Source organism: Triplophysa rosa, linkage group LG6, assembly GCF_024868665.1.
Source record: "Triplophysa rosa linkage group LG6, Trosa_1v2, whole genome shotgun sequence".
Taxonomy (NCBI): domain Eukaryota; kingdom Metazoa; phylum Chordata; class Actinopteri; order Cypriniformes; family Nemacheilidae; genus Triplophysa; species Triplophysa rosa.
In genome coordinates this window covers 4,383,829-4,409,463 of record NC_079895.1, presented here as the reverse complement: position 1 = coordinate 4,409,463, position 25,635 = coordinate 4,383,829, and the positions used below count along the sequence as shown (strand labels likewise).

The window sequence follows — 25,635 nt, the reverse complement described above, 5'->3', positions numbered from 1 at the left end:
TGTATGGCAAATGTCATCTTTAATCTTGTTTCTCCAATTTTTTTGAATCAACAGCAAAAAACACAATTGGGCAAAGGATACGTAAAATACAAAACGTCCCCGATACTTTAACCGCTAAAATCCTTTTGGGAACTTGGAGACCGTCCACATTACTATAAACGTTCTTGCTCAATAAGCTGTATGGCAATGTAAAGGCTATGCAGAAGCACACAGGTGAGAGTCACAGTGAACAAAAGCAAGGTTCAACGTTGGTACAACAACACGACTATCACGATTTTCATTTGATCTTCTTCAAAGCGGCTATCTGTGGCTCCTAGGCGATCCATCTCTGCCTTTCTCCACCTTCCTCCTGGTTTCGCTGTATCTGTGAGAACGCCTGTTCTCTTTGTCCGCCCTCTCCAAGCCGTTCCTGTAGGAGTCCCTGGAGTCGATCTCATTGCGGCTCCTCTCCTGCGACTTCGACCTTTCCCTGCTCCTCCGCAGAGGCTCCTTCTCCCTGCTTCTCCGTCTGTCTTTGTCCCTGCCCGCTGGGGAACCGCTTCTGTTGTTATCCTTGTTCCTGCGCAAATCCTGCTGCTTGTCCTCGCAATCCTGGCCGTGTCTGTGATGTTGCTGGTCCTTGTGTCCTCTTGCACGCTCCTCGTGTCCTCTTGCACGCTCCTCGTCTCCTCGTTGTCGAGCAGGAGGTGACTCCCCCGCACGTCCCCTGCGGTGGGAATCTCTCTGGTGGTTTTCGGATCTGCGGCGGTCTTCGTCGCTTCCGTCTTGCCGCTGGTTCTCGAGCCTCTTGCTCGGTCGCTCCTCCAGAGGGGAACGCTGGTTAGATGCCTTGCTGGAGCTCTTGTCCTTGTTCTTCTTTTTTTTCTTGCCTGAGACCTTCTTGCGTCTCGAGTCAGAGTCTGTGAAGGAATATAGGAATATTTGTAAGCATTTTGAAAAAAATAAAATAATTGCATGCAGCTCATGATTCAATACAGGTTTGCAATACCTGTATTGAAAACAAGTGGACATTTATGGACATTTTTGTATGATACAGTGGTTATATAACGCTGTTGTCTTGATCCTAAAGCACCAACTCTAACCTGCTTCAACAAAAAAGCCATGTTGAGCAAACTCTACTGACTAGCCCACAGCCAGCAAAAATGCATGAAATATTTGGCCGAGCCTGCATGAGCGCAGGGCACGTGTTTGCTGGAACTGCAAGTGACTATCATTCTTGAAATCCTGTAAACCTATAAACAACAATGAACATCTATAAAACGGTCGCTGATGAGATGATAAAGGCCTGACATCACATATCTTCTAAAAATGTAACTTCATTAACAGCCTCGTGAAACAAATGACTCCACTTGAATGGCTGGGGCTCACAGACTCCTGTCACAATCTGTCTGTTCTCAAATCTAATTATAATCACAACGCCGAAACCAGAAGTGTTTATTTGCATACACACCGGGAGGGGGAAGTATTTATAAGTGTTTATCATCATCTGGTTATCCAGAACAACCCAATTATGAGCAAATCTGGACATATTTTCAGATCCTAAAAGAGGACACAGTATATCTGAGAGAAGCTAAATGTATTATAGAGAGCAGGTTCATGAGAAGTTCGCCAATTTTATGACTTTGTTTGAATGGTTTGAAAACCCTTCACAATAATCAAAACAGAAAACAAAGGCTACAAAAATATGTCAAATATGACCATTATCACACCTTTTCTACATCTATCTGAGAGTGTCCGATACCTGAAGAGCTGCTGCTGCTGGAGGAGGAGTCACTGGACGAATCGCTGCTGTCACTGTCAGAAGAAGAGTCTGAGGATGAGGAGGATTCTGAAGACGATGAGGAAGAAGAGGAAGAATCCGATGACTCCACGTCCTGTGTCTGGGTCATGATCATCTTTGGAGCGTTCTTCAGATGTTCTCTCAGCTCATCCCTGAGGAACGACAGAAGAAAAGCATCAGTGACGGTTTCGTGAGCATCAGTCTACTGCTCATCGTGACACACCTACAAGACATCTGTCATCTCAGCGAGGCTTTACGTTTATACATTCGGGGGACGGTTTTATCCAAAGCGACTTACAGTGTATTCAAGGTGTCCATTTTTATTAGCATGCATGTTTCATGGGAATAAAACTCATGACCTTTGCTCAACCAACTGAGCTACAGAAACAAAGTTAAAACCAGAGAGCCTACAGAAACTTACGTGAGACCTCCGAGACCAATAGATGTGAAGAAATTAATGGCGAATCTCGTGTTCCTCGGATTGTCACGTGGGAACAGACCCTCAAAGAAAGGCTGCAACGTCCTGAGAAAGAAAACAAATGAAACGGTCCATTTGACTGTTCGGTAATAAACATTTAACTGCCATTTCATGAGATGAAATCCCACTCGGCACTTACATGTCCTTAAGTCTCTCGTTCAGTTTAGGCAAACCCAAATAAGCACAAAGCTCCTGGAACAAAATCTTCACAAAGATTCGACTGGAAGACGTTGTCGAGTCTTCACTCATTTTAACACATTCAAGGACCTGTGAAAAGACAAACCATTACACACAACGCCAAGCAATCTCAGTCTAACCCCACATACATGCACTTATCAAACATCAGCATCGGTAAACCAATAACGTGTCAGGACATATTGATGAGGTGCTTTCTGAAACAGAATTACAGCTTGAAAGAAACATTACGGCTTAATGTTTAAATGCTGATGTGAAGGAAACGAGGAGAGATACGCACACTCCATGGAATGGAGTCCGTGTAGAGCAGATGAGCGAACATTCGAGCGACATTGCGCAGTTTGTTGGTTTCGAGACGGTGGATGGTTTCGTACTGCTCCTGACAGATGGCTTCAAAGCTCTCCATGTAATCTTTCTTCAACAGGCAAAACCTCTGCAGAAAAACACAGTTGGTGAAAACTCATGCTAAACTCATGCTAACATTGCAGAAGACATGTTTACCACTTGAAATATTGCGAAATCTAAACCGAGAACAATGCTGCAATCCCATCACGTTGGAACTACTGGCTTGTGAAAGCAGTTTAAGAAAAGTCTTCGTAATAAGCTGGAAACTCGAAATTAAAAAACAGCTATAATATGTATTCATATTTCTGTTAGAGATGTTGTATAATTTTGACTAGTAAGTTAAACATACTAGTTCGAAATAAAAGATAAATAAACCAAAGTCAGGACTAAAATGCAATCTCTATCCTTCAATAACACCGATTTGTAGATGAAATAAACAGATTGTGAGATGGACTTACCCCAGCGAGAAGGCCGAAGAACTTCTCGTATGTTCTTTGCTGGGCACAACAGTCCAGGATCATGTTGCACAGCTCTTTCTGTGGAGGAACAGACACACAGGAATAAGAAATCTTATAATCCGAGCGTCAGGGGATGGTGCGCTGAACATAAAGAAAAGATGTGAAGATGATCACAGCACATTTGACATTACAAACTGCTCTCAGCACCCCTTACTATGCGCTCAACACTCCATCTAAAACACAGTTTTGGTGAAACCTCACATATCTGAAACAAGTGGATGAGGGACATAAAATGCTCTTGAGATGGTATTAGGGCGTGATGTGATCATTTTTGACTCTTTTCTAGCAGGTGCCTTCAGGCGGCGAGGCACATGTGTCACTTTTAATGGTAAAGCTTTCTGAAAGGTGTCCCGTCACACAAGCCTCTCGCATCAACTCCCTCTTCATCTCTCTTCAGATCCATTGCTATATTTCATACCGGTTTGAACAGAAATCTTTGTGAAACAGAAAAGTGTACATCATTGACTTCATCCACAATTGCCTCAATCCATCAGCAGGCAAGCGATACACATCACGGTGGATGTTGAAAAAGATTTTGCTGAGGTTATGCCAGGTCAGGCCAAAGGGCTGGAATCCCCCAGCATCACACAGACGCGCACGCAACCCCTAACATGAGGGAATAACATGCTTAAAAACACCATTCAGCCCTTCCTCCTTTGCACCTGTGGCTCACCTGATCTCCAGAGGACAGCGCAGTGAACAGCCCAAACATTTCCGACTCCCGTCTCAGTTCTAACTGCATGGATACATATAGATCTCAAGCGTGATGGATGACACTGGATCTTCAGCCCTTTATTACTCCATCAGCCTATTGATTTCATAACCTCATATCATCACAGAGGAGAAAGACAGACAAGCGCGTGATCAATTTACAAAATCAACTGGGATGGCCTGCAGTCTGGCACCGAATTAGAAATGTGCTGAAACACAATCGGCTGAAGACAGAAGCTGGGAAAGCTGGGAGATGGTGACAAAACTTTCAAAACACTCCATAGCAATGACGTGACACACTTTTCACATTCATGAACCATAAATTCCCTCCGTCTCAAAAACCATCACCGAGAGATAACATGTCATTTAACGCTTTGTTCTCTACACCTGCAGCTCATTTGAGCTCCAAAAGTCAAGATCTCAGGTGAAGCTGTGATTGACACAAACCTGATCGATGCATTTCCTCCTCAACACAAACCATTTCTGAAGAGATCTATGATAGGAAGAGAGCGAAAAAGAGCGTCCGTGTTGTGAAATCTGTAATCGTGCACAGCGAGACTGTTCTCACAGATGACTGGCCATCTGCTCCGCAAACACTGATGCAAAAAGATGACAAAACGACATGAGGCTTAGAGGCGAACATGAAGAAACATTAAAAGAGATTTAATCATTTTAATGAAACTTTGACAACGCCAGTCCATTCATTTACTGCGGAGTAAAACGGGCAATGCCGTCAAATCAAGCCGAAAGTGAAAATCACAGCCAGACAATCAATAACCACTTACTGCAGTATATCCACAACACAATAACACTTCGATATTGAGAGCAGAAAAGCGTCTGCAATCAAAAAACTTGGACAAAGCGAACTCTTATTGTTGCTCAAGTATGAAGCAATAAAGAGCTGAAGATCGCAAACAGACAGACCCGACTGAGTCACTCAGACACAGAATAAACTCGGTCAGACACAAAGCAGCTTAACAACTACAAAGCAATAAGATAAAATCAATCAGAAAACATCAGCAACTGAACACTAGAATTATGAAGACAATGTCGACACAAAAATATAAAAAGACCATTTTCAAATTTTCTCTTCAGATAAGCATTTCTGGATGTATTGTGGTCATTTCAGTCCAGTGTCTGTTGAATTTCAACAAAATCAAACCTCAGGAGAGACAAAGTCATCCAACAGCAATGTCAAAGACACATAAGCAGCATGACTCAACAAGACACATTAACACTGTAATAAAAATACAGGTTATCACATAGAAAAATCATTTTTGAAGTTTTCCTAAATACGTGTACAAATATTACTGTTGTGTTGCTTAAAAGTGACTGTAAACTTTGCAGTATTTGAGGTCTGAAAAATACACAGCATCTCTTCTGTTATTTTGACCTGTTTTTTCATTGTCTGCGTTTAAACACAAATAGAAACAATATTTTTATTTTATTAAATATTGTTCGCAGAATGAAAAAGCATACCGACAAATAGTAAATTCAGAAAAACGGTTCTTTGGCCTCTTCATTTTTTCCGCGGCGGTATATATAAAAATCCCAAATGTTGCATAAAACTCAAAACAAAAGACTTCAGCATGTTAACCGTTAAATTTGTACAATATTTTGCAGTCATCCTATATGAAACCTCACCTATCCCTCTCTGCATTTTCTACACATTCAGAATCAATGACACAAACAGCGGCAACAAATTTTCTTTCTTTTTGCGATTAATGCATCGCCCGGTCTCAGAATAAACACGGTCAAAGCGTGATTCAGCCTGATGCGTTCAATCCATACGTTTGGATTCCATGTGGCCGGGGCTGGTGGAATATGTGAATAACAAACAGCCCATCTGTGAAGTTCCATGATTCATCCTGCATTTATAATGTGTTTTTTGCTCACAAGACCAATAATCGCACCATCACCTCTGCTGCCAGACAGCGGCTTTTACACGTCCATCACCATCATACTCACTAATTCTCAACAGGACCCCAAAAAAGATTTTACAATCATCTCATTTCTTAAAGGGAAAACGCTGGTGGGCTGGCGCGGCTCGAACCAAACGGCTGGAAAAGAAGAGTCACATTTTTTGTTGGATGTGACCGGCGGTAATGTTTGTTGCCATTTACAATGTAATATAAATATCAACAGAGCAAGTTAAACCGTTTAGGATTTCACACGAAATGCTTTGGCCTTCGCTTTTAAGAATGTGTGAAAAGAAATAATCCTCAGGAGAGAGTTAAACGATTGCTAGAAACTCTATAAAAACTGAGTAACGGTGAGTCATCGGGTCTTAGTCACAGCAGACGTCATTTTTAAGAAAACAAAGCTGTGAGGGGTTATTTTCTTTTGTATTTTCTCTTCTTTCTTTCTTTCTTTCTTTCTTTCTTTCTTTCTTGTAAAATGGAAAATTCTTGGAAAGGTATACAAATTTTTTTTCAATGTTTTGTAAACAACAGTACAACCCACTGAACACGGTATTCTCCTGCTCCCTATAACCTCATTGTTACTCGCTTCGTATGAAATATATTATCTGACAAACGTTCTGGCATGCAAATCGAAAACTTTTTAGCGTTGTTATATTCATTTTTTTCTGTTTCCCACCTTTTTGAAGAATGTAAACAAACTCCACCGCAAATGCCGTTCAGGATTTTAAGCAACATTCTGATCTTTTTGCTGATCTTTGACTTTGTCCAAGTCAAGCTAATGACATCCTCTGGTGGGACTTTCCTTCAAGGGAGCGCTAATGACATCACAAACATTTGGCCTGGAACTACAGCCGATATGACAGTTGTCTAGTTTCCGTCTACAAGGCTCCCACACTTTCTGACAAATATACTTGCATGAAATCCCAGTCATTTGTAATAACCAGAAAGAGTTATAAAAATCAATCTAACAAACATTTGCAACTGCTTTGAATTCAGGGTCCTGTGTGTAATTTACCGTACACATGAATAACATCAAGCCAAAATAATATTATAGCTAGAAAAAGTGTATTTAACTATGTAACTTCCCATGACACTTCCCATCCTAGAAAACGGTTTTAAAGTTCTTCCAGGTTTCCATATGGGAACCCAGCCAGATTAATGGGCAGAAACAGCCCTCACTAAAGACCGCTCAAGGACAGTTTATTCTGGTGTGAATGCTCGAGAGGGTCAACACAGTACGTTCCAAGGACGCAACAAAAACACTGCATACTGTAATCTCATTTCAACTTAATGACATGCCTCCCATAGTCCATCAATCACAAAAGAAACGAGGCTGACATGAAATCAAGCCTACATCAAATCTGTTACGTTATGCAGAAATGCAATGTAGACGCCTATAAAAAAAGCACTCTAATTGGTCAACCCAAATTCCAGATTACAAGTTTAAGATATCAAGTTCCAATAATAACTTATTTATCACACAGTGATGTTAAGGAAACCGGAGTCGTTCTGGTGTGGTTTGGGGGATGAGGCGCTGTTCCCGTGTAGTCTCAGGTGTGTGTATGAGATGACGCAGAGGGCTGTGGTAGGTCTGGATATGAGCCACGATCTGGCAGATCCGAGTACAGCTCACTGCTGTCAAACTGGCAAACATGAGCACTTCCTTGCAATGAGGTCATCATTGATTCATCTATTTATGGCTTGATTTTCTTGCTTACAGCCTACACATCGAACATTATCGGATCGATAAAATCTTTATATACAGTAGTCCATTTTCCTGAAGCTGCCTTTATAGTGGTCTACATGTTGCAATGAAAAATACCACTGCATGCATTAATGGCTCTTATCGCTGGTTTGAAGACACGATGTATGTTTGTATGCTCGTAGAGAACGAGAAGATGCACTTCCCCTTCCGTCCCGCTCCTACACGTGTGCACAGGACCAGAGGAATGTAATGAAGACATTTGTAAGATGCAACCCTGTAACACAACCTCCCTCCGGCCTGCAAGAACAACGCTTTCATCTGATTCACCTCACTGACTCTTTTCTCAAATGACCACAAGAAGCAGAGGTGCGGGAAAGGGTCTTTCTATTTAGGGCTGGTTCGTCTTTGTTACGCTGTATTTTGTTGACGTTACATAAATGCCCTGGGGACAGCATTCACGCTTATCAGCACTTGAGATTTTATGATCCAACAACGCAGTCCATTTGAGGAATAGGCAGAAATCTCATACTTGGAATCTAATCTTTTTTAATACGGTCAAACAGACTGATTCAAAGATTGAAAGGTGAAAAACAAGGCTGGTCAAATAGCATATGATGTAAATCATACAAAAATGTATGATGATTAAAACTTGCGTCACTGCCTAGCCCTAGTCCAAAGCAAATGCATTTGCAGTTTGGCGACGTACCGTTCAGATGGCGAGAAATAGAGAATTTTATGCACCATCAAAGTGAGAAAAGCTGCCACGGCACTAACTCGCAGCTTGACTTGTGAAACAGCGGGGTGATGATCACAAGCAGGCCATTTCAGGAGAAAAGCATTTCATCGGTTAAAACAGGATGGAACACCCAGTTGCCATTAGCCAAAACAGCCACTTTTCCCCTCTGTGAAACTGCAAAACAACGATATTAAGATGACAAATGCTTCCCAAGTGACCACAATAGCACAAATTACCTCTGAATCCGAAAACAAATATTTAGAAGAAGTTAAAAGCTTTTGATAAACAGCTGTGCCCAAAGACACGGAAACCAAGACAAGACCGGCAGGGCTTCAGAAACAATGATAGTGTTTATTTACGTACCGTTTGGCTCTCGGGGAAATCCATTTTTATTAACTTGTGGGCTCATTCTTCGAAGTCCAAGCTGTGGAAAAACAAAACAAGAAATTGTTAAGTTTTACATGATTAAAAGATGGATGTAAGGGAAATAATGCACACAGTACACTCAGAATCTATGATATCCATTCCATACATTTTCATATTTCACATGCATGTCAAACGGCACCGCATAATACATGAAGCGTAATGCATGTAAAATAAAAAAGTTCGGAAAACTTCGGAAAGTTTTTTTATAATTCTGGATCCCTGTGTCATCAAAGGGATCCTATTCCTTTTATTGGCCATTCTCCCGGAAAAGCACAGCAAGGCGAAAGAAAAAGCCCGCCCATGAGCCAACCGACGAGCGAGACCCGCTTACCATCAAGATTATCTGCGCTGCGTCAAGATAGGCTGCGCTGCAGCTCGTTACTCTTGCGATAGTGAAGTTTAGGTGTTTGTTTGTTCACTGCATTTTAGTGATGGATGTAATACAAATGGTGAATGTAACGCTGGGTTTGGACATTGTTTGAAAGCGATCAGGCCATCAAATAATCATACAGCTGTTAGGAATTGGATCAATCTAAATACTCTTCGAAGATACGACGTATGCAATACTACTGTGTAGGCACTCAAGATTAATATGAGATGATACGCGATCTTCAAGATTTAAAATGGCTTTCAAACATAGTATTTACAAAATATTTTTGTAGTCTTGCTGAATCGACAACGCCATAGCAATCGATGTATTTCAGCATAGTTTTCAGTCTGAAATAAGTAACAAGGTGCCATGAAATAACACAAAACCAATAAATAGAAAACTTAAGGTACAATTCTATACACATTCTATTGTGCATCCTGACAACAAAAACGTATTATGGCAGGACAGTAAACTATTGCCGAGGTCATGTGCTTCACATGTCTTTCTCACATTTCTGCCAGCATTCTGCATCTATTGGTTAGTTTCACAAACTGCTGACAAACACAACCTCTGCGTCTCCGTTCTGCCCTGCACGAATACCAAACTCAGCTAAATGCTTCAGCTCACAGTCTGGACGACTGGTTAAAGTCTAGCCAATCTGAGATTTTGTTTTCCTCAAATCTGATTTGATTTCTTTTGTAAATAATATATATACACTGCTCAACAACTGGAATGTCTGTATGATTTTTAAAGTGCAGGGCCAACCAAAAGAAGACCGAGGTGACACTACAGGTCACACAGTGCATGTTTTTTACTTCTACGCAGAGACGCGTTCCCTACGCCGTAGCCTGACGCACACCTCTCCAAAAATGTAACAGCGCATCAATACGATGCGGACCACAAGCGCTGTGATTGGTCTGCTCGAACCCCCTTCCTTGAGGTAAAAAAATGTAGCATCTGGTTTACTCATAAACATTTCTGAATGATAACAACTCAAACTGCAAAAGTGACTGATAATCTGCGCTATAACTGCTAAATGATTCTCAGATAGCGTACACAACGAACCGCTTCTTCTTCGGCTCTTGTCTTGGTTACACAAGCAACACGCCTGTGGACTCTGACGCCTAATGGCCCACTGCCTGTCGATGCAGCCACAAATAAAAACAAAAACTGGCACGTTGCCTGCGTAGGTCCGACGCAGAAGTAAAAAACACGCTTTAGACCTCAATATCAATTCCATATAATGTCACTCAACCCAATCCTTATACACAAAGAATTTACATAATGAAGCATTATGTTTTTATTACCTTAGAATGAGCTATTTATATCTACATACACCGCAGGTCCATTCGCATGTAATTCGCCATGTTGTTTCTACAGTAGCCCTAAACGGACAAACTGCTCTACAGAGCGTGTTTGGCAAATACGTTATGTCCTTCGGCAAAGAAGAAAACGTGTCAACAACATCTTAGTTCCGTGTCAGCCACCGTAGTGCTTCAAAAGGGTGGGATGGAGTGAGCCGTTGGTGGCAATTCGCAACCTCACCACTAGAATGCTGCTAAATTTCATACACTGGACATACACCTTTAAGAGTATATCAGCATTTGAAACTTACGTCTCCCACTTCTGTAAATATGGATAAACAATTTTAATGACAACGTTCTGCAATTCTTCATACACTGCAGCTTTAAAAAATATTTATAAAACTAACAATATGTAAGACTGAAAAAACCTGCTATATTACTGCTCAGAGTCTTTGTGCCCACGCTTGAATTTGCCTTGTGTCACTTTATCAGATCATTTATCCTTTCCCATCATTGTCTGTCCTCTGTCTACATAAACACCACAAACAACACAAAACTCTTAATGGGAATTATTGGGTCTCGTGCCAGGACACTTAGTTTCAACAGACAGATAGCCAGGCTAATTTAACTTCCTACCACATCTCTTTTTCCTGACCACACACCCCGCCTCAGGGTTACATCTGTGCTGTAAATCAGCATCTGGCCTTAAAGGCCAGGCAGTTAGTAAAAAAGCGAGAACCTTTGTACTGCCTGCTCTGTCCTCTTTCCGTCCTCGGAGGCAGTTACAGAAAGACTGAGCTACCCCTCACCGAGTCTGCTTTAAAAGATGAATCCAGTCGCCAGTCGACTCCCAGCTGGTGCAAATCTGAATGAACTCTGATCGCATGCCTCGTGTCGCGTTACAGTGCAGCTATGATCGCTCGCCGGGCACGGAATCTGGTTAAATAAGGTTGGCGTGCATGCAAAGCTCAGTTTCTACCGTTCTACACCGGGCTCTCGATACAGAAACAGCCTGGGCTGCATCTTCAGCATGCGTGTGCTCAGGAGCCCCGAGGCGATGAAAGGTTTTGCACTTTCTGCGGTTCTTTGCAAAGGAGGCCTTTTAAAGCTTCAGGTCAATGGAGGTGGAACAGAAGCGCAAATAAAGCACTCTGAGGCTGCCTGCGAGGGCAGAACGGTAAACACAACTCTCGCCTGATGGGACGTTCTTACTATGCAGTACATTTCCATGTCACTACCATATCCTGTACATCCTAACATAAAGGACATCAAAATCTTAACTCATTGTTTGACTGAACTGTTGTTTGGTGTTTTCAAAATGTTTTCCATGTCAAAGAATATTTAATTTACGTCAACAGCGGTTTCTGATCCATGACGGCATCACACGCCTGCTACTCCTTGGTGTCAAAATTAAATTAAAAACATCTAATAAGAAAGAATCCAATCTGTGCTCACAGGAACCCCAGGGGGGCTTCAGGGGTTTTGGTCTCCAACCAAAACAAATAACTTAAAAGCAGCTTGTTTTAAGATTTAAATAAACCACAAAGCCTTGTGGGTTCTCATCCATGCTCATGGGATTTCAATGTAGGTTGTTTTTCAATTCCGGCCAAAACGAACCTTTGCGGACTATTTCTGGCGACTTTTAGAACACTTTCCATTCTGCTGATGAAAGCACAGAGACGACAGCATCCTAGAATCACATGACACACACTCACCTTGACTGAATGGCGAGGTAAACTGTTCGGCGGAAGGCGACCAGGTTCACCTCTGTCTTGTCGAAAATGGTGACTTTCTCTTGGTCTAAATGAAGAGAAGAAAAACAATACAATAAATGGGCGAGCAAGCCGACCACAATCGCAGGCGGATTTTTCGTCATATGATATGTCTTCCTCCAGAGGTCAATAGCACTTGTTCTTGGTGGAGTTATTTTTACACTTGACGGGACGCTGGTGAAGGTGGTTTCTCAGCAGAAGTAATTAACACAGCTAAGCCTCGTCTGGTCGCGGGAACGGGACAAAACTGCCACAAAGACACGCGGCTGGCGACTCGTAGTCACTTGAATTTTCACATTACAATCAACAAGACGTTCTAGGAAATTGTGATATCTACCAATAGCAGTGTCTGACAATGTGTTAGAGGCTTTATCTACAAGGTGCTAATTTAACATCTTCTGTTCTAAAAAATAAACCCCACTAACAATCAATGTAACCATACTGTAATATAAATTTACTTGTTTTTAAGCTTCATGGTTTCACAATAATTTTGTAAAATGTGTTACAACATTATCCCTGACAACACAGACTGCTTTTGAGATCTGATCATATAGATATAGAGCAAAAATAGAGCAGTTTTAAGAATACTGGACCCGAAAGCAACAGTTTAACCCATAACCAAGGCTTATGATTTCACAAATATAATAGAGATTCACAGTAGAAAAAACTCTAAAGGTCACAGAGATGAGAGAAAAAAGCCACATAATGCCCAAAACATTTATGTGAATGCTAAATTTTATGCATGCTTGCATTTAGAAATCATATCAGATGAACAGTTTAAAAAGCAGCGAAGATCTTGCGGAGACATATTTATCCACCTTAATAACATCCACATTGAACACCATGCATTTAAAGTAAATTCTATCATCCCCTTGAGTAACCATCACAGCAACGATAACAAGACGCTTGTTAAGTACTAACAACAGCATCAAGCACCTGCCTACTTCTGCAGAGAAAAACTAAACCACTGTTTTTTGCGCAAAAAACCTGAGTGGACCTAAAATAATAAAACGCTAAACAGGCACATGACATGATCTCTCCAATAACTGGAACACAAAGTGCTGCGGAACAGTCTGGAACAGGTGGTCTCCTGATACTTGTTGTGTTTTATGCCGTTTCTTCGCAGCTCGGGGACCTGGGGGACCACGAGCAGGATTATCTAGGAGAACTAATGCAAATCATTGTCCTCATAAACCCACACTCGCAAAGCAACTCACACGCTATCAGGTAGAAGATAACAGCACATTACTCATTTATGTGATAACATTGAATATTGATGTTTTCCATTTGTCTCTAATTGTCTTAGTACGCTTAAATACCTTCACCAGCCGCCGCCTCTTCATCTTCCTCATCATCATCTTCATCACCGCTGCCGTCAGCCTCATCGCCAGAGTCGCTGCTTCCCTCGTCGAGGATTTCTGAGGCACGAAAGGATCACAAATCAGTTTTTTGATCACATTTACTTGCATGCATTTGGCTTTGAAACTTACAAAACATTTATTTAGACTCATAAACGGGCGAATTTCATTACAGCGGTGAACCTCGGCGGTCCACAAGTCCATATTAATTCAAATTTCACACTACTTATGGTTCATTAAAATTTGACTTTAGGAAAAAGTGACAACCGCAACGCATAAACACACTTCTCATTGCCGAGGTCTCCCATTGGTACATTAGGTCACCTCTCTATTCAGTCACTTTATCCAGTGCTGAATAATTCCATTAGACTTGCTTGTCAAACCGTAAGTTGTGTAATCATCTCCTATCTAAAAACAAGCTTCTGCAATTGTCATATTTAAGGGCCACAATTTAAGCTCCATATGGCCATCTTCAGTCGTGTACAATTAGCATACAATTAAAATACAAATGCGCTAGCAGAGATGCATATCTTTATTAGATGGCGATGAGGAGAACTGGGAACAGCAAACGATTCATTAACTCACCTCGTTTAATTGTCTTGTACTTCTCTTCGTTCTCCAGAAAGTTGGGATCCAATTTGAAGACATCTGCAAAAAGAACATTGTTGATGTAAAGCCGACCGTTCGTTTGCAATTACAATTTCTGCAGCAATTAAGTCAATGCCAACGAGATGTATTCAGAGGCAATTACCCCTAAAGAAGAACTTGCTGTGGAAAATTCGTCGTAATGCATAAATGAGCTTAATGGCTGCTCATGCTGCCTAAAGGCCCACTTGTATGAATTTTCAATTAGTACGTCTAAGCCATATAAAAAAGCCTAAAAAAAGATGTTTATCCATAAATGACATAAACATTATAGACAGAGGCTGAATACTCAGACTTGAAGCCTCGATTACACACAAACAGAGTTGGGATTGCAGTCTCCGCTTTGGGAGGATGGAGTTATGGCTTTCCTCTTGGGTGGCTTTAGAGAAAAAGATGTCATCCATTATGCAGGTATCAGGGTTATTAGCTGCTGAACATGTGAAATCGAGGGCTGGCAGGTCAGGTGTGTAAGGTAGACAATCTCGCTCGCTCAGCACCTCGGCAGGAACGATGAAAACAAGAGCCATTTTCAACACCTACCAAACTTTGTGCTCGATAACGGGTAAAATGATAATCGTGATTAATAATCATGATTATGTCCGTTTAAAACTTTTTTCATTCACTTCAGCATATTTATTGCACTTAACTAAACACTCATCCATTACAATTTCTGACCTTATCACGATGATGTTTTGTGCTTGCTATTTAACAAATCTATTTTGCAACAATTATGTCAAATTAACCGTGGAAGGCAAAATTCGTTATCGAGATTAAAATACGATTAATCGTGCAGCACTGTGCTCCATTATTAGGGATGTAACGATTCACTCAGCTAACAATGCGATACGATTCATTTTTTTTCACTTTGTTTTTTACTAAATGAGTTGAGACAAATTAGAAATGAAGTGCCCTATTATAATTTCTCAAATGCTGCACAATTCTTTGTAAAATAACAATATATTTTATGTCAAATAACAAAATTAAAATAGCAAATGTAAAACAAACTCCAAATTAAATTAAATATGAATAATACATATGGCTCTTTAATATAAGCAAACTAAGACTTTGTGCTTTTCCTTTGTGCATTTTTTAAAGAAATATCAGCATATTCACTTTTTCCAAGTTCCAGTAAAACAGCGTCCCCTGCTGTTCTAAACATTTATCGCGATTTATTTAACATCTCAACCGACTTAAAGGGAACCTCCGCCCTAAAATGAAAATTCTGCCATGAATTACTCACCCTCAAGTTGTTTAACATCCCTTTCCCCAGAACACATATTAAGGTAGTTTTGGAAGCTTTCGGACTCCTCCATGGATGGCAACGCAACCAAACATCAAAGCACTGAAAGTGTGTAAAGACTTTGTAAAATAGTCCACGCTACTCCGGTGGTTCAGTATTAATTAAAATAATGTGACGAGGATACTTTTTGTGCCCAAACAAACTAAAGTAACGATTATATTTAAAAACTTCCTGATTTGAGTGTTAGTTTCCAGACTGCATTTCCGAGAGCCACACGACGCATGCGTTGCCATCCATGGAGGAGTCAGAAAGCTCCCAAAACTAACTTAATATGTGTTCTGGGGAAAGGGATGTTAAACAACTTGAGGTTGAGTAATTCATGGCAGAATTTTCATTTTTGGGCGGAGGTTCCCCCTTTAAGTCGGTTGAGATGTTAAATAAATCGCGATAAATGTTTTGAACAGCAGGGGACGCTGTTTTAACTGAAAACTTGGAAAAGGGGGATATGCTGATATTTCTTTAAAAAATGTGGGGGGAAAAATTCCATGGTAGGAAAAGCACAAAGTCTTAGTTTGTTTATATTAAAGAGACTTTTGAATTAATCCTTTTTTATTTAATTTGGAGTTTGTTTTACATTTTCCATTTAGTTTTGTTATTTGACAAAAGATATTGTGCAGCATTTGAGAAATAACAAAAAGGCACTTTGTTCATTTCTAATTGGTCTCAACTCATTTTGAATTTTTATTTTTGGGTGAACCATCCCTTTTAATCGTTACAAATTATAATCGATTTTCCATTTTCAACCGCCTCACAGCGAATCGTTACATCCCTATCTATTATGAATGATACATTTATAAATTTCGGAAACTGCAAGTTTTATTTGACAAAAATAGCTCACACAGTTTCTTACACTTGGGGTTACGACAGATAAAATTAACTGACGTCTCATGTCGCTGCTTTACTAAGAGACCTCATATCATCAGTTCTGGGGACATAAAAATTTCAAGTACATTAAACTTCATAAATACGTGTGGCTGATCTTACTCAAGATGTCTTCTTGGTTGTACTCGTCTTCCAGAGGGAGCATGTGTGTGAACTGGTCCTCTTCCTCCACCAGATCGAGCCCATCTGGAATGATGGGGTGGTCCTTAAACCCATCCTTCCTGATGGCAAACATGACCTCGATCATGTACTGCACACGCTTGTCGATTTCCGACTCTTGCAAGATGTTCCTCAGACGCTCAAAGATGGCTATAAAAAAAGAGCAGATGTCACTGAAAGTACTACTGCAACATCAATCACAGAACTCCAGGAATGATAGTTACTAATATACCATTGATGCCACGGGGGGAGACCTCGGTCAGTTTAAGACCACAATCTTTTAGAAAGCTAATGGCCACCTCTACGCTGTCATCAGTTGGTCTTTCCAACAGCAGGGTCAACATCTCCAGACACAGGACTTCATGAGCCTTTGGGCCAAAGAGAATACAAAAAACGTCACATCAGCCAAACACCTCTTTTCTTTTACAGTGTTCACCCAAAAATGCTGATAAAAATGTGCAAGTCACACTTTAAACAGAAGAACATACCACATTCTGGTTGATGAGATGACCCACAAACTTGGATGCTGTGAGACATTGTTGCTGATAAAAAGAAAGAAAAAACGAATCAGAAAATGACTTAAACAGAAACACCACTAGAACGCAATGTCCCACAGTCTTACTTTATCGTTCCTCCTGTAACCTTTCCGGAAATTGAGAATGAGCCTCTTGAGGATGAGTTCCCCAATCTGAGGAAACTTGGAGTTAATGATGGCCACCACAGCAGCGTACACATGGGTGAAGATGGGAGAGGCGGCCTGGGCCTGAAGCGTAGATCTAGCCAGAAGACCCCTGAGAAGACACAACCACGACCATCATTGTTTTGAGACAAGACATTAAAACAGATGAGTACAGCGCTACTGCTGAGTGTCTTTACCTGGCCCTCACTATGTTCTCCTGCAGAAGCTCTTGAATGATGTGGCCGATGTTGGAAACATTGACTTTGTTGATCAGACCATTGATGGACTTCTTCAGGGCTTCCCAGCTCATTCTTTGATACTGCAAACTGTAGATTTAAAACAAAGTAGCAGTGTATGATGTTGAATTTAGACTTCCGTTTACCTCCCATGTACCATTTTAAAGTTCAAAGCTGCAAAATGCTGAAGGCGAGCTGGAGAGCTGCTATTTTACCCACCTAATTCCCTGCCCTTAGTTGCTCTTGAGAGTAATCTCTGATGTATTGTCTCTCTATCTCCTATCATCCAGTGTCTGGCCTCAAGCGCATGACACGACTGCACTTCTCATGCTATAGATATCTCTCCCGTCCCTGAGGGACGCCTCTATATTTCCTCTGCGTGAGGAATTGAATCGATTCTCTACTGAATCCATATGAATGCATTTCCCGCCACATATAAATCACAATCTATTCTTATCGCGACGTCCAGCGGGGCTTCAAAATCAATAAAGTTGAAGAAGGATCACCGCTGACACATGCCGATTGGTCGTCATTACATCACTTCATCTTTTAATACTGTAACCTCGGATGCAATTTGTCAAATTAACACTTTGGTCTACGTTGGTCTAGTGACTTCAACTAAACTAAAAATAACACGCTTTAGAGAAGCATTTTGCACAAAACTTAACCAGCAGTAACCAATTTGAACTAATCTGTAAAAACATGTTGTGCATCTTCACTCCAGGTCCCTGACCATTAAAAAGTTTCTTCTCTTCGGGAAAGACAAAAGTCCTTCAATTGTAAAAAAGGGCATAAAAAGTGCACAAAATCTATCAGCGTGACTTTATGAGAAATGTTAGTTTAGGGTCAACACCCTCTCAGTATGAGGTTCTCCTCTAACTGTGAAACCAACCTGCTCTTGTCAGTGATCTGAGCCTGCATCATGCGCAGTTTGGCCGGTGGGATGTAGGCCCCACCGGTGCGGGTGAGGATGGGGTCCTGAGCCTCCTTCCTCTTCTTCACCGGAGGCTCCTCTGTGGGAGGATTATCACTTTTGGCTGGTGAAGTCGACCTTTCCCTCCTCCTGTGTTCCCAATCCCTCTCTCTGCTGGAGCGGCGCTCGTAACGATCACGGCCTCCGTAGCGATCTCTGTCTCGCTCGCGCTCCCTGGACCTGATTCAACAAATACACGAGAGCGAAGATATATCAGAACTGTACGGTGCCATATTTCACATCAAATCCATCAAGTACACGTCTTACCTACGACTTCTTCCATAGCGATCTTGAGGAGAGCGGGATCTTGAGCGAGATCTGGAGCGAGATCTTGACCTCTGAGTTTTATCCCTTCAATGGAGACCATTTGTACCGTTTTAGAGATGCTTCGGAATTCTGGAATAATTTTGTGAAGCTCGTATAGACTCATGAAAGACTTACTTGTCCGGTGAGGAGCTTCTTTGTCTGTTTTTGCTCTCATCATCAGATGTATGCTGGAACAGACACAATTACGTTAGCACTGCACAGATGCAGAAATAAATTTGTACACGCAGAAGAATAAACCTTTAAATCGGACTATTTCCCCAACTGCAAGCTGTTTGCTGAACTGGACTGCATTTGATTTGAATTGACGAATATCTACACATGAAAATGAGTTATGCGGCTCACCCTGATATGTGTGACACTGCTCTTTATCCTGTGAATTACACCATCATCGCTGTCATCTTCACTACTGTCCGAGTTGCTGGACCCTTGCCTGTGCCTGGTCCTGGAGGATACCCTCGCCGGGGGGCTGCCAGCTCGTGGACTCCCCTCTCTGGAACCAGATCCCTCACGTTGGGCCAATCCAGGACGACTCTCATGCTGGCCCTCTGGAAAACAGAACATGAAGAACACAGGATTTGCACAAAGCTGACATTATTAACAAAACTAGTCATGAATAAATGAACGACAGGAACAAGAGAGAGAGAACATTAACTATTTAACTTCTGTGGAGAATACATTTTTTACAGAAGAGCGAATCTCAAATCTGGAGGAGTCAAATACTAGTTTTGGATAAAGGCATGCAAGCTTCTTGTCAATTCTTTAGTGACATTCACACCAACAGCTGACGCATATAAAACAGCGTTGAATATGTGATGGGGAGCACAAAAAGTCCATGAAATAATTATAAAGAAGCAGAACCTTGGCCCGTTCTCGAGGGTCTCAGAACCAATACCGAATCGTGAGCAAGCATGCCGCCATTATGCATGCAGTTTTCTCGTCTATACTTTTATTCAGTAACATATTGTTTGGCTTCGGAAGACATTCATAAACCTCCTGAAGTCGTATGAATTAGTTGTGGGTGAACGATTCCTTTCAAGTCATTTGTATTACATGCTTGTGAGACGTGAACAAAATGGATTTAGTACGACGGACCCGTTTTGCAGAAAACAGCTTCCCATCACACAGAAAAAAACTTTCAACACAGAGAAAATCGGAAATCCTTCAAATTTTCATCAAAAAACTGCCCACATCACCTCAGAGAGAGGCATTAAGAACCAATATTCCACTTTATGTCAATATGATGTTGGACTGGAAAGCACACTAGTGTATAATTGTACTTAATTTTGTGCTAAATGTGCCAAATTTAACCACAACGATACACAGATCGACCACTTGACACAGTATGCTATTAGGTGAATTGTGTCCTTGGGTTTTGCAGGGCAAATTAGAAGAAATAGCCTCGTCTATGTGGACAAATATCCCCGTGCAGGTGTCACGACTCGCAGGCAGATATCTGATTTGCAACAGCTCAGCAGAAAAGATTATTGAAAGCATTCACCGGACGATAAAACAGGCTGTGAAGGTTACTGAAGTGAGACTGTTGTTGATGAGCTTCAGAGATCAGGGAGCAATAGATCAGATAAACAGGCAGAAATGGTGTGTCTGCATTGCTGAACTGATGCCATAGATACACACACCTGAGATACATAGACTCATTATTGTTCTACACCATTCAAGAGACTCCTGAGCCAAATATGAGCACTAATATAGCAGAACATCAGGAACAATTTCAACATCAGCCTCGCATTACATGCAAACATGGAAATGCATGCATCTTACAGGGCTGTACATGCTATGAAAAAATCAGCCGGTGCCAAGAATACATTTGATAGTGTAGCATAGGGCTGAACACCAGTTTATAACACCAGTCATATACTGTACTCTCATTGTTTGTGCATATATTCATACTTCACTGTTATACCTGTTGTCGTCTTTCTTCCTACTGTATACATACAGTGAGGGAAATAATTATTTGATCCCCTACTGATTTTGTAAGTTTGCCTGCTTACAAAGAAATGAAGGGTCTATAATTTTATGGTAGGTTTATTTTAACTGATAGAAACCGAATATCAACCAAAAATATCTGGGAAAATATATATATAAAGGTTATAAATTTATAACCTTTATATAACATTTTTTCCCCAGATTTTTTTTTTTAGATTTTGTCTCTATCAGTTAAAATAAACCTACCATAAAAATGATAGACCCTTCATTTCTTTGTAAGCAGGCAAACTTACAAAATCAGCAGGGGATCAAATAATTATTTCCCTCACTGTATGATATAGCCAGAAGATAAATATGAAAAAATAATAAATCTCATTATCAGAACTTAATCTGATATCTTCAGTACATTTTCATAGCTTGCCTACATTTTAACTGGTGAGCAATTAATTCAACCGTAATAAATAAATAATAAAATCAATCTAAGAAAAATGAGGTATAAACTATAGAATTATAATGGGAGATTGTTCCCGTGAAATATATCGTTACCGTGAAATACAATTACACATTCCGTGAAATAGATTTTTGGCCATTCCGCCCACCTCTAGTGTAGCACGCATGCGATAGTTTGGCAGGTGCATTAGAAAAAGCTGCTTGTTTGTACGAAGTGTGTTTGTTCTTGTGTGAGGTTAACTAATGGCGCAACACTATTTATTTTTGTAATTAAAAATAATTCCTGTGGGGGAGGGAGGGTAGGCTGAACAAAAGCACGTGCGCATCCATTGCCAACAAAACACAGACATCAGTTTCACTCACCGCATGCGGTTCATGTGCGGCATCTGAAGTGAAAACACAAGTGAAAGTGACGTCTGTGCATGCTCCTGCTCTCCTTGCTGCCGCGTGGGCGTGCCGCATGCTTTTCCGGGAGAATTGTCCAATAAGGGACTAAGAAAATTTGTTACGAAACAGTTTTATATGTTCGAAAAAAACTTTCCGAAACCTGTACGATCGCTGGGGGAGTGTATCGAGCACAGAAATACTACGTCATACGCCCAACTCGTTTTTTGACAAGTTGACCATGTTAAGCATGAGAAGACAGCACGTTTACCATTGTAAAGAAGTCAGAATGCATGACACACCGTTGCAGCACCCCTTTAAAGTATAATTTTAAAACAGGGGAACATGACATGGGCATAATGTAAATGCAGATTTTAAAAGCCATATCTCAAGAATAATATGTTTGCCACATTTGTTTGAAGCTCTTCCAAGGTGGCAATGGCTTACAATACAGATTCAATTTAAAATCTTCACAGCCGCTCACCAGCAGTCCTCCTGCGGTCATCACCATCACTGTCTCCATCCTCAGATGAACTTGTGCAGGATGTCCTCCGACGCAGATCCTTTACTCCCGGGGCGGCAGACTAGAAAACAGAGCAAGGACACCGAGTAAGAACATTCTAGTTCTGTAAAAGTACAGTACAGTAAGTCTCAGTGGATGTGTGTGCGCTGTGACGTCAGAGGTCAGTGTGCTAGAAAAGAAGGCCAACGCCTGAGAAATGGATTTCTAAATAAAGAACAAAAGCAGCGGCTGCTGTGTGTGTATATATATACTGTATATATACATANTTTACTCTTGTTTCATTGCAACCTTTTAAAATTGGAATAGGCTCTTTCGTGGAATATAATTGTGGGTGACGCGGCTGCCCAGGAGAATCGAAAAGCATGGCAGCTTGGCTCACCTTTCTCATCGCAATTTCCACGACCATTTTGACGCAGGTAAACATTCATAGTCGGTCCTGTGGAAAGTCAGGAGCCGTTCTGAGCTGTTACTCAAGTAACATGCTCGTGTCAAAAGCACTTTTATAGGTAAGCCAGTGTTTGCAGTGCAATGTTGTAATGCATGTCATTTTTCCCTTCAGATATTGGGATCTGGTGTTTTCGAACTCGACCTTCACGAATTCAAAAATTTCAAAAGCTTGCTAGCGAATGGCAATTCGTGCAAGCCTGACTGTAGGACTTTCTTCAGAGTTTGCCTAAAAAACTACCAGGTGGTCGTGTCTCCAGGTGAATGCATCTTTGGAAGTGCCATAACGCCAGTGCTGGGTATATATATATATATATATATATAAAGAGAATAAAACAGCAAAAGCAGAACACCCATGAGTAAATCTGCATCTAGTACTGCGGTAATTGCATGAATTTCTCACAACAGCAGTAAAGCGTCACTTTCTCAATCCCATTTCAGTGGACATGCCACTCACAGCTGCCGGCACCTCCGTTTCAATCAAAATTCAATTTGCTGTTTCAGCGGGACGGGCCGGAAGCAGACGTGCGTGTTCTGCCGCGATGGTAATGCGGGACTCTCCGTGCTGTTTCTGTCACGCTTGTAAACCAATGAGGGTTAAGATGGGAAGGCGAGGACACTTGGAGAATAGCTATGAGATTGTCTTCCTCCGCATACAAATCACAAGATGTTGAGACCAACAGATTATCTGTCCCCTCCGAGCCAAATCTGAAGACGTACACAGCGGGTGACTTGAGTCATTTTTGCAAGCTTATGGAAAGCTGAGGTCCTTTCAACATGGATTTTCTAGGTAGGGTAGGGGTGGTATTTCAGGGTTTTATAGTACTGCTGAGTGCTCAAAAAATAAATCATTCAGACACAGAGAGTAAAACACAGAGAGCAATATCAGCACCTAACATGAGACTAAAAAACAAACTTCTGATTCTTGCTGATCCAGGTGATAGTGTGGCATTATGGTAGGATAACATAAATACAACACAACACACAACCAAGGACATATGTGTGTCCTTCCTGTGCTAGGAAGCAAATATCTGAAAGAAGGATCATAACACACACCTTCACACTTGGCTTGTCTACTGAAGGATTTCTATTTTGCAAAAATCGATTAGAAACTTCCTATGCTTTGTAAAAATAACACCCTAAAAATGTATTTAGAAAGTTAAAAGTTCATATAAAAATGCTTCTACTCACATTGGATCTTTTTTTATCATTTAACATACTGCCCTGCATAAATTGCCGCATGTAGTCGTACCAACATACAAGTTTACAAAATAACAATGTTTTGTCCAAGCGTGTTTCAGTGCAGACGTGACGTCATACACACTCTTGAGGGCACTCAGTAGTGAACATGTGAAGATAATTAAGCCTCATCATCCAGGGTTATAACAGCACTAAAATGATGCTAATATTTACATTTTAATAGTGAGTTTTAGCAAGTAACATTTCGTTTTTTATCAAACGCACAACAACCAAAAGGAGCTGTTTTTGTTGACAATAAAATGTTTCTTTAGCTTTCATAGAATCATTAGATATGTATACAAAATATTATAAAAAATAACATTGGCGCACACAATGCAATTATGTTACGAGTAAAATATGAAACTGTTTGCGCATTTAAAGAAGTTTAAGAAACAAAAAAGCATATTTAAACAAAACAGTCCCTTCTGGTCTTTACGGGTAAATTAAGTTAATCCACATGTCATTAAGGGATCTAACGTTATAATATAAACTAATAATAAAATATAAGCAACAAGTAATCCGACTTAATAAAATTCCTAAAGACACATTTCCTATAAAAATACAGAGAACATGTGAAACTTAATGTTTGCTTTTAAACGACTATGACGTTGTTATTGTTCCTGTCACGGTCTCTCAAATAACTTCTCTCTGGAACTTTATTTTGGCGTTAGACATAATCCACTCCTGAATTACACCAGTGGGCTTGTAAATGAGTTCATATAAACGTTTATTATTATTTCCTAGAGGTGCTTATGTCTGTATTTCACACAACTGATTTTAAAAACGCTTACGTCGCGCCATGTGTACGGGCCCATCCCGCTAAAACCCATCGAAACAGACAAGTGACCGGCTTAAGACCTCCGTGCTGTCAAAAACAAATGACTGCAGTTAAAATAATAATGTTTGTACCTCGTCTTCAGACGCAGGACTGATATTAATATCCGTTTTGGACTCGTTTGACTCGGTCGCCATCTTTCCCGTCGTGTTCCGGAAGTGATGCTACGGACACCCGCGAGTAACAAAACAAAAACGCGTTTCACACAACTACCACACAGAACATATGTGAGAGATGATTATCACGCCTTGGTTAAAAATAATAACAACTTTGTGCCGGGAAACAGATGTCACAATAACATTATTTTACCCTACATTGATGTCTAGAGGCGCATTTAATGTTTTGTCCAGGGAAGTGTACGTTTAATTGAAACATTAACGTTTAACATTTAACATTAACATGAAACATTGAAACTAATGTAGGTTGTTAATTGTCACAATAGTAGGCTATGTATGCAGTTCTTCAGGTGGGAGCACTTTTGACTTGAAGAATGAAAATAAAGTCTACTTAAAAGTATTTATCAAAAGACTTGATAATGATCTGATAATGTCCCTGATTCATTTTTCACATGTGTGTAAACTTAAGAAGTCACCATCAAACCAAAATCACCTGAGAAAATATAACTGGGAATGATTTACTCTAATGTCACGTTGTTCCTAAAGTGGTCAAATACTACAGAATACCGAAAATCTGGCATATCAAGCTTTTCATAGACCTGGTTAATTTCCTTTCTCTCTTTCATAATAATTGTTCATGATGATAAAGTCCCTTGAGTGGGTGCTGTATTAATACCCATGAACAGAAGCTGTAATTTAGTTACAGGCCATTAAAAACAGCTCATATTTCCCTCAGGCTTGAGCTAACTAAATAAATCCTACAGTTAGTTTAGTCCGTATAATAGGCCTATCACTGGTTTTATTAATCACTAAAACCAAAATCCTTATGGTTTTGGATGCTAATCACAGCTCCTTTAATTAATTTTCTATATTATTTTC

At 40.6% G+C, this 25,635-nt stretch overlaps 1 protein-coding gene across 1 annotated transcript; it reads right to left on the bottom strand.

Moving 5' to 3' along the window:
- cwc22 (CWC22 spliceosome associated protein homolog) lies at positions 1–24,826 on the bottom strand. The gene is given in 21 exon segments (XM_057336649.1): positions 1–899; positions 1,742–1,932; positions 2,202–2,303; positions 2,398–2,525; positions 2,734–2,886; positions 3,257–3,334; positions 8,754–8,814; positions 12,206–12,290; positions 13,582–13,680; positions 14,206–14,268; positions 16,550–16,756; positions 16,839–16,974; positions 17,095–17,148; positions 17,229–17,397; positions 17,483–17,611; positions 18,414–18,674; positions 18,762–18,845; positions 18,936–18,988; positions 19,164–19,366; positions 22,084–22,183; positions 24,715–24,826. Coding segments are annotated over 21 exon segments (3,018 nt in total). The 5' UTR covers positions 24,778–24,826; the 3' UTR covers positions 1–300.
- Between the last annotated feature and the right edge of the window lie 809 nt (positions 24,827–25,635).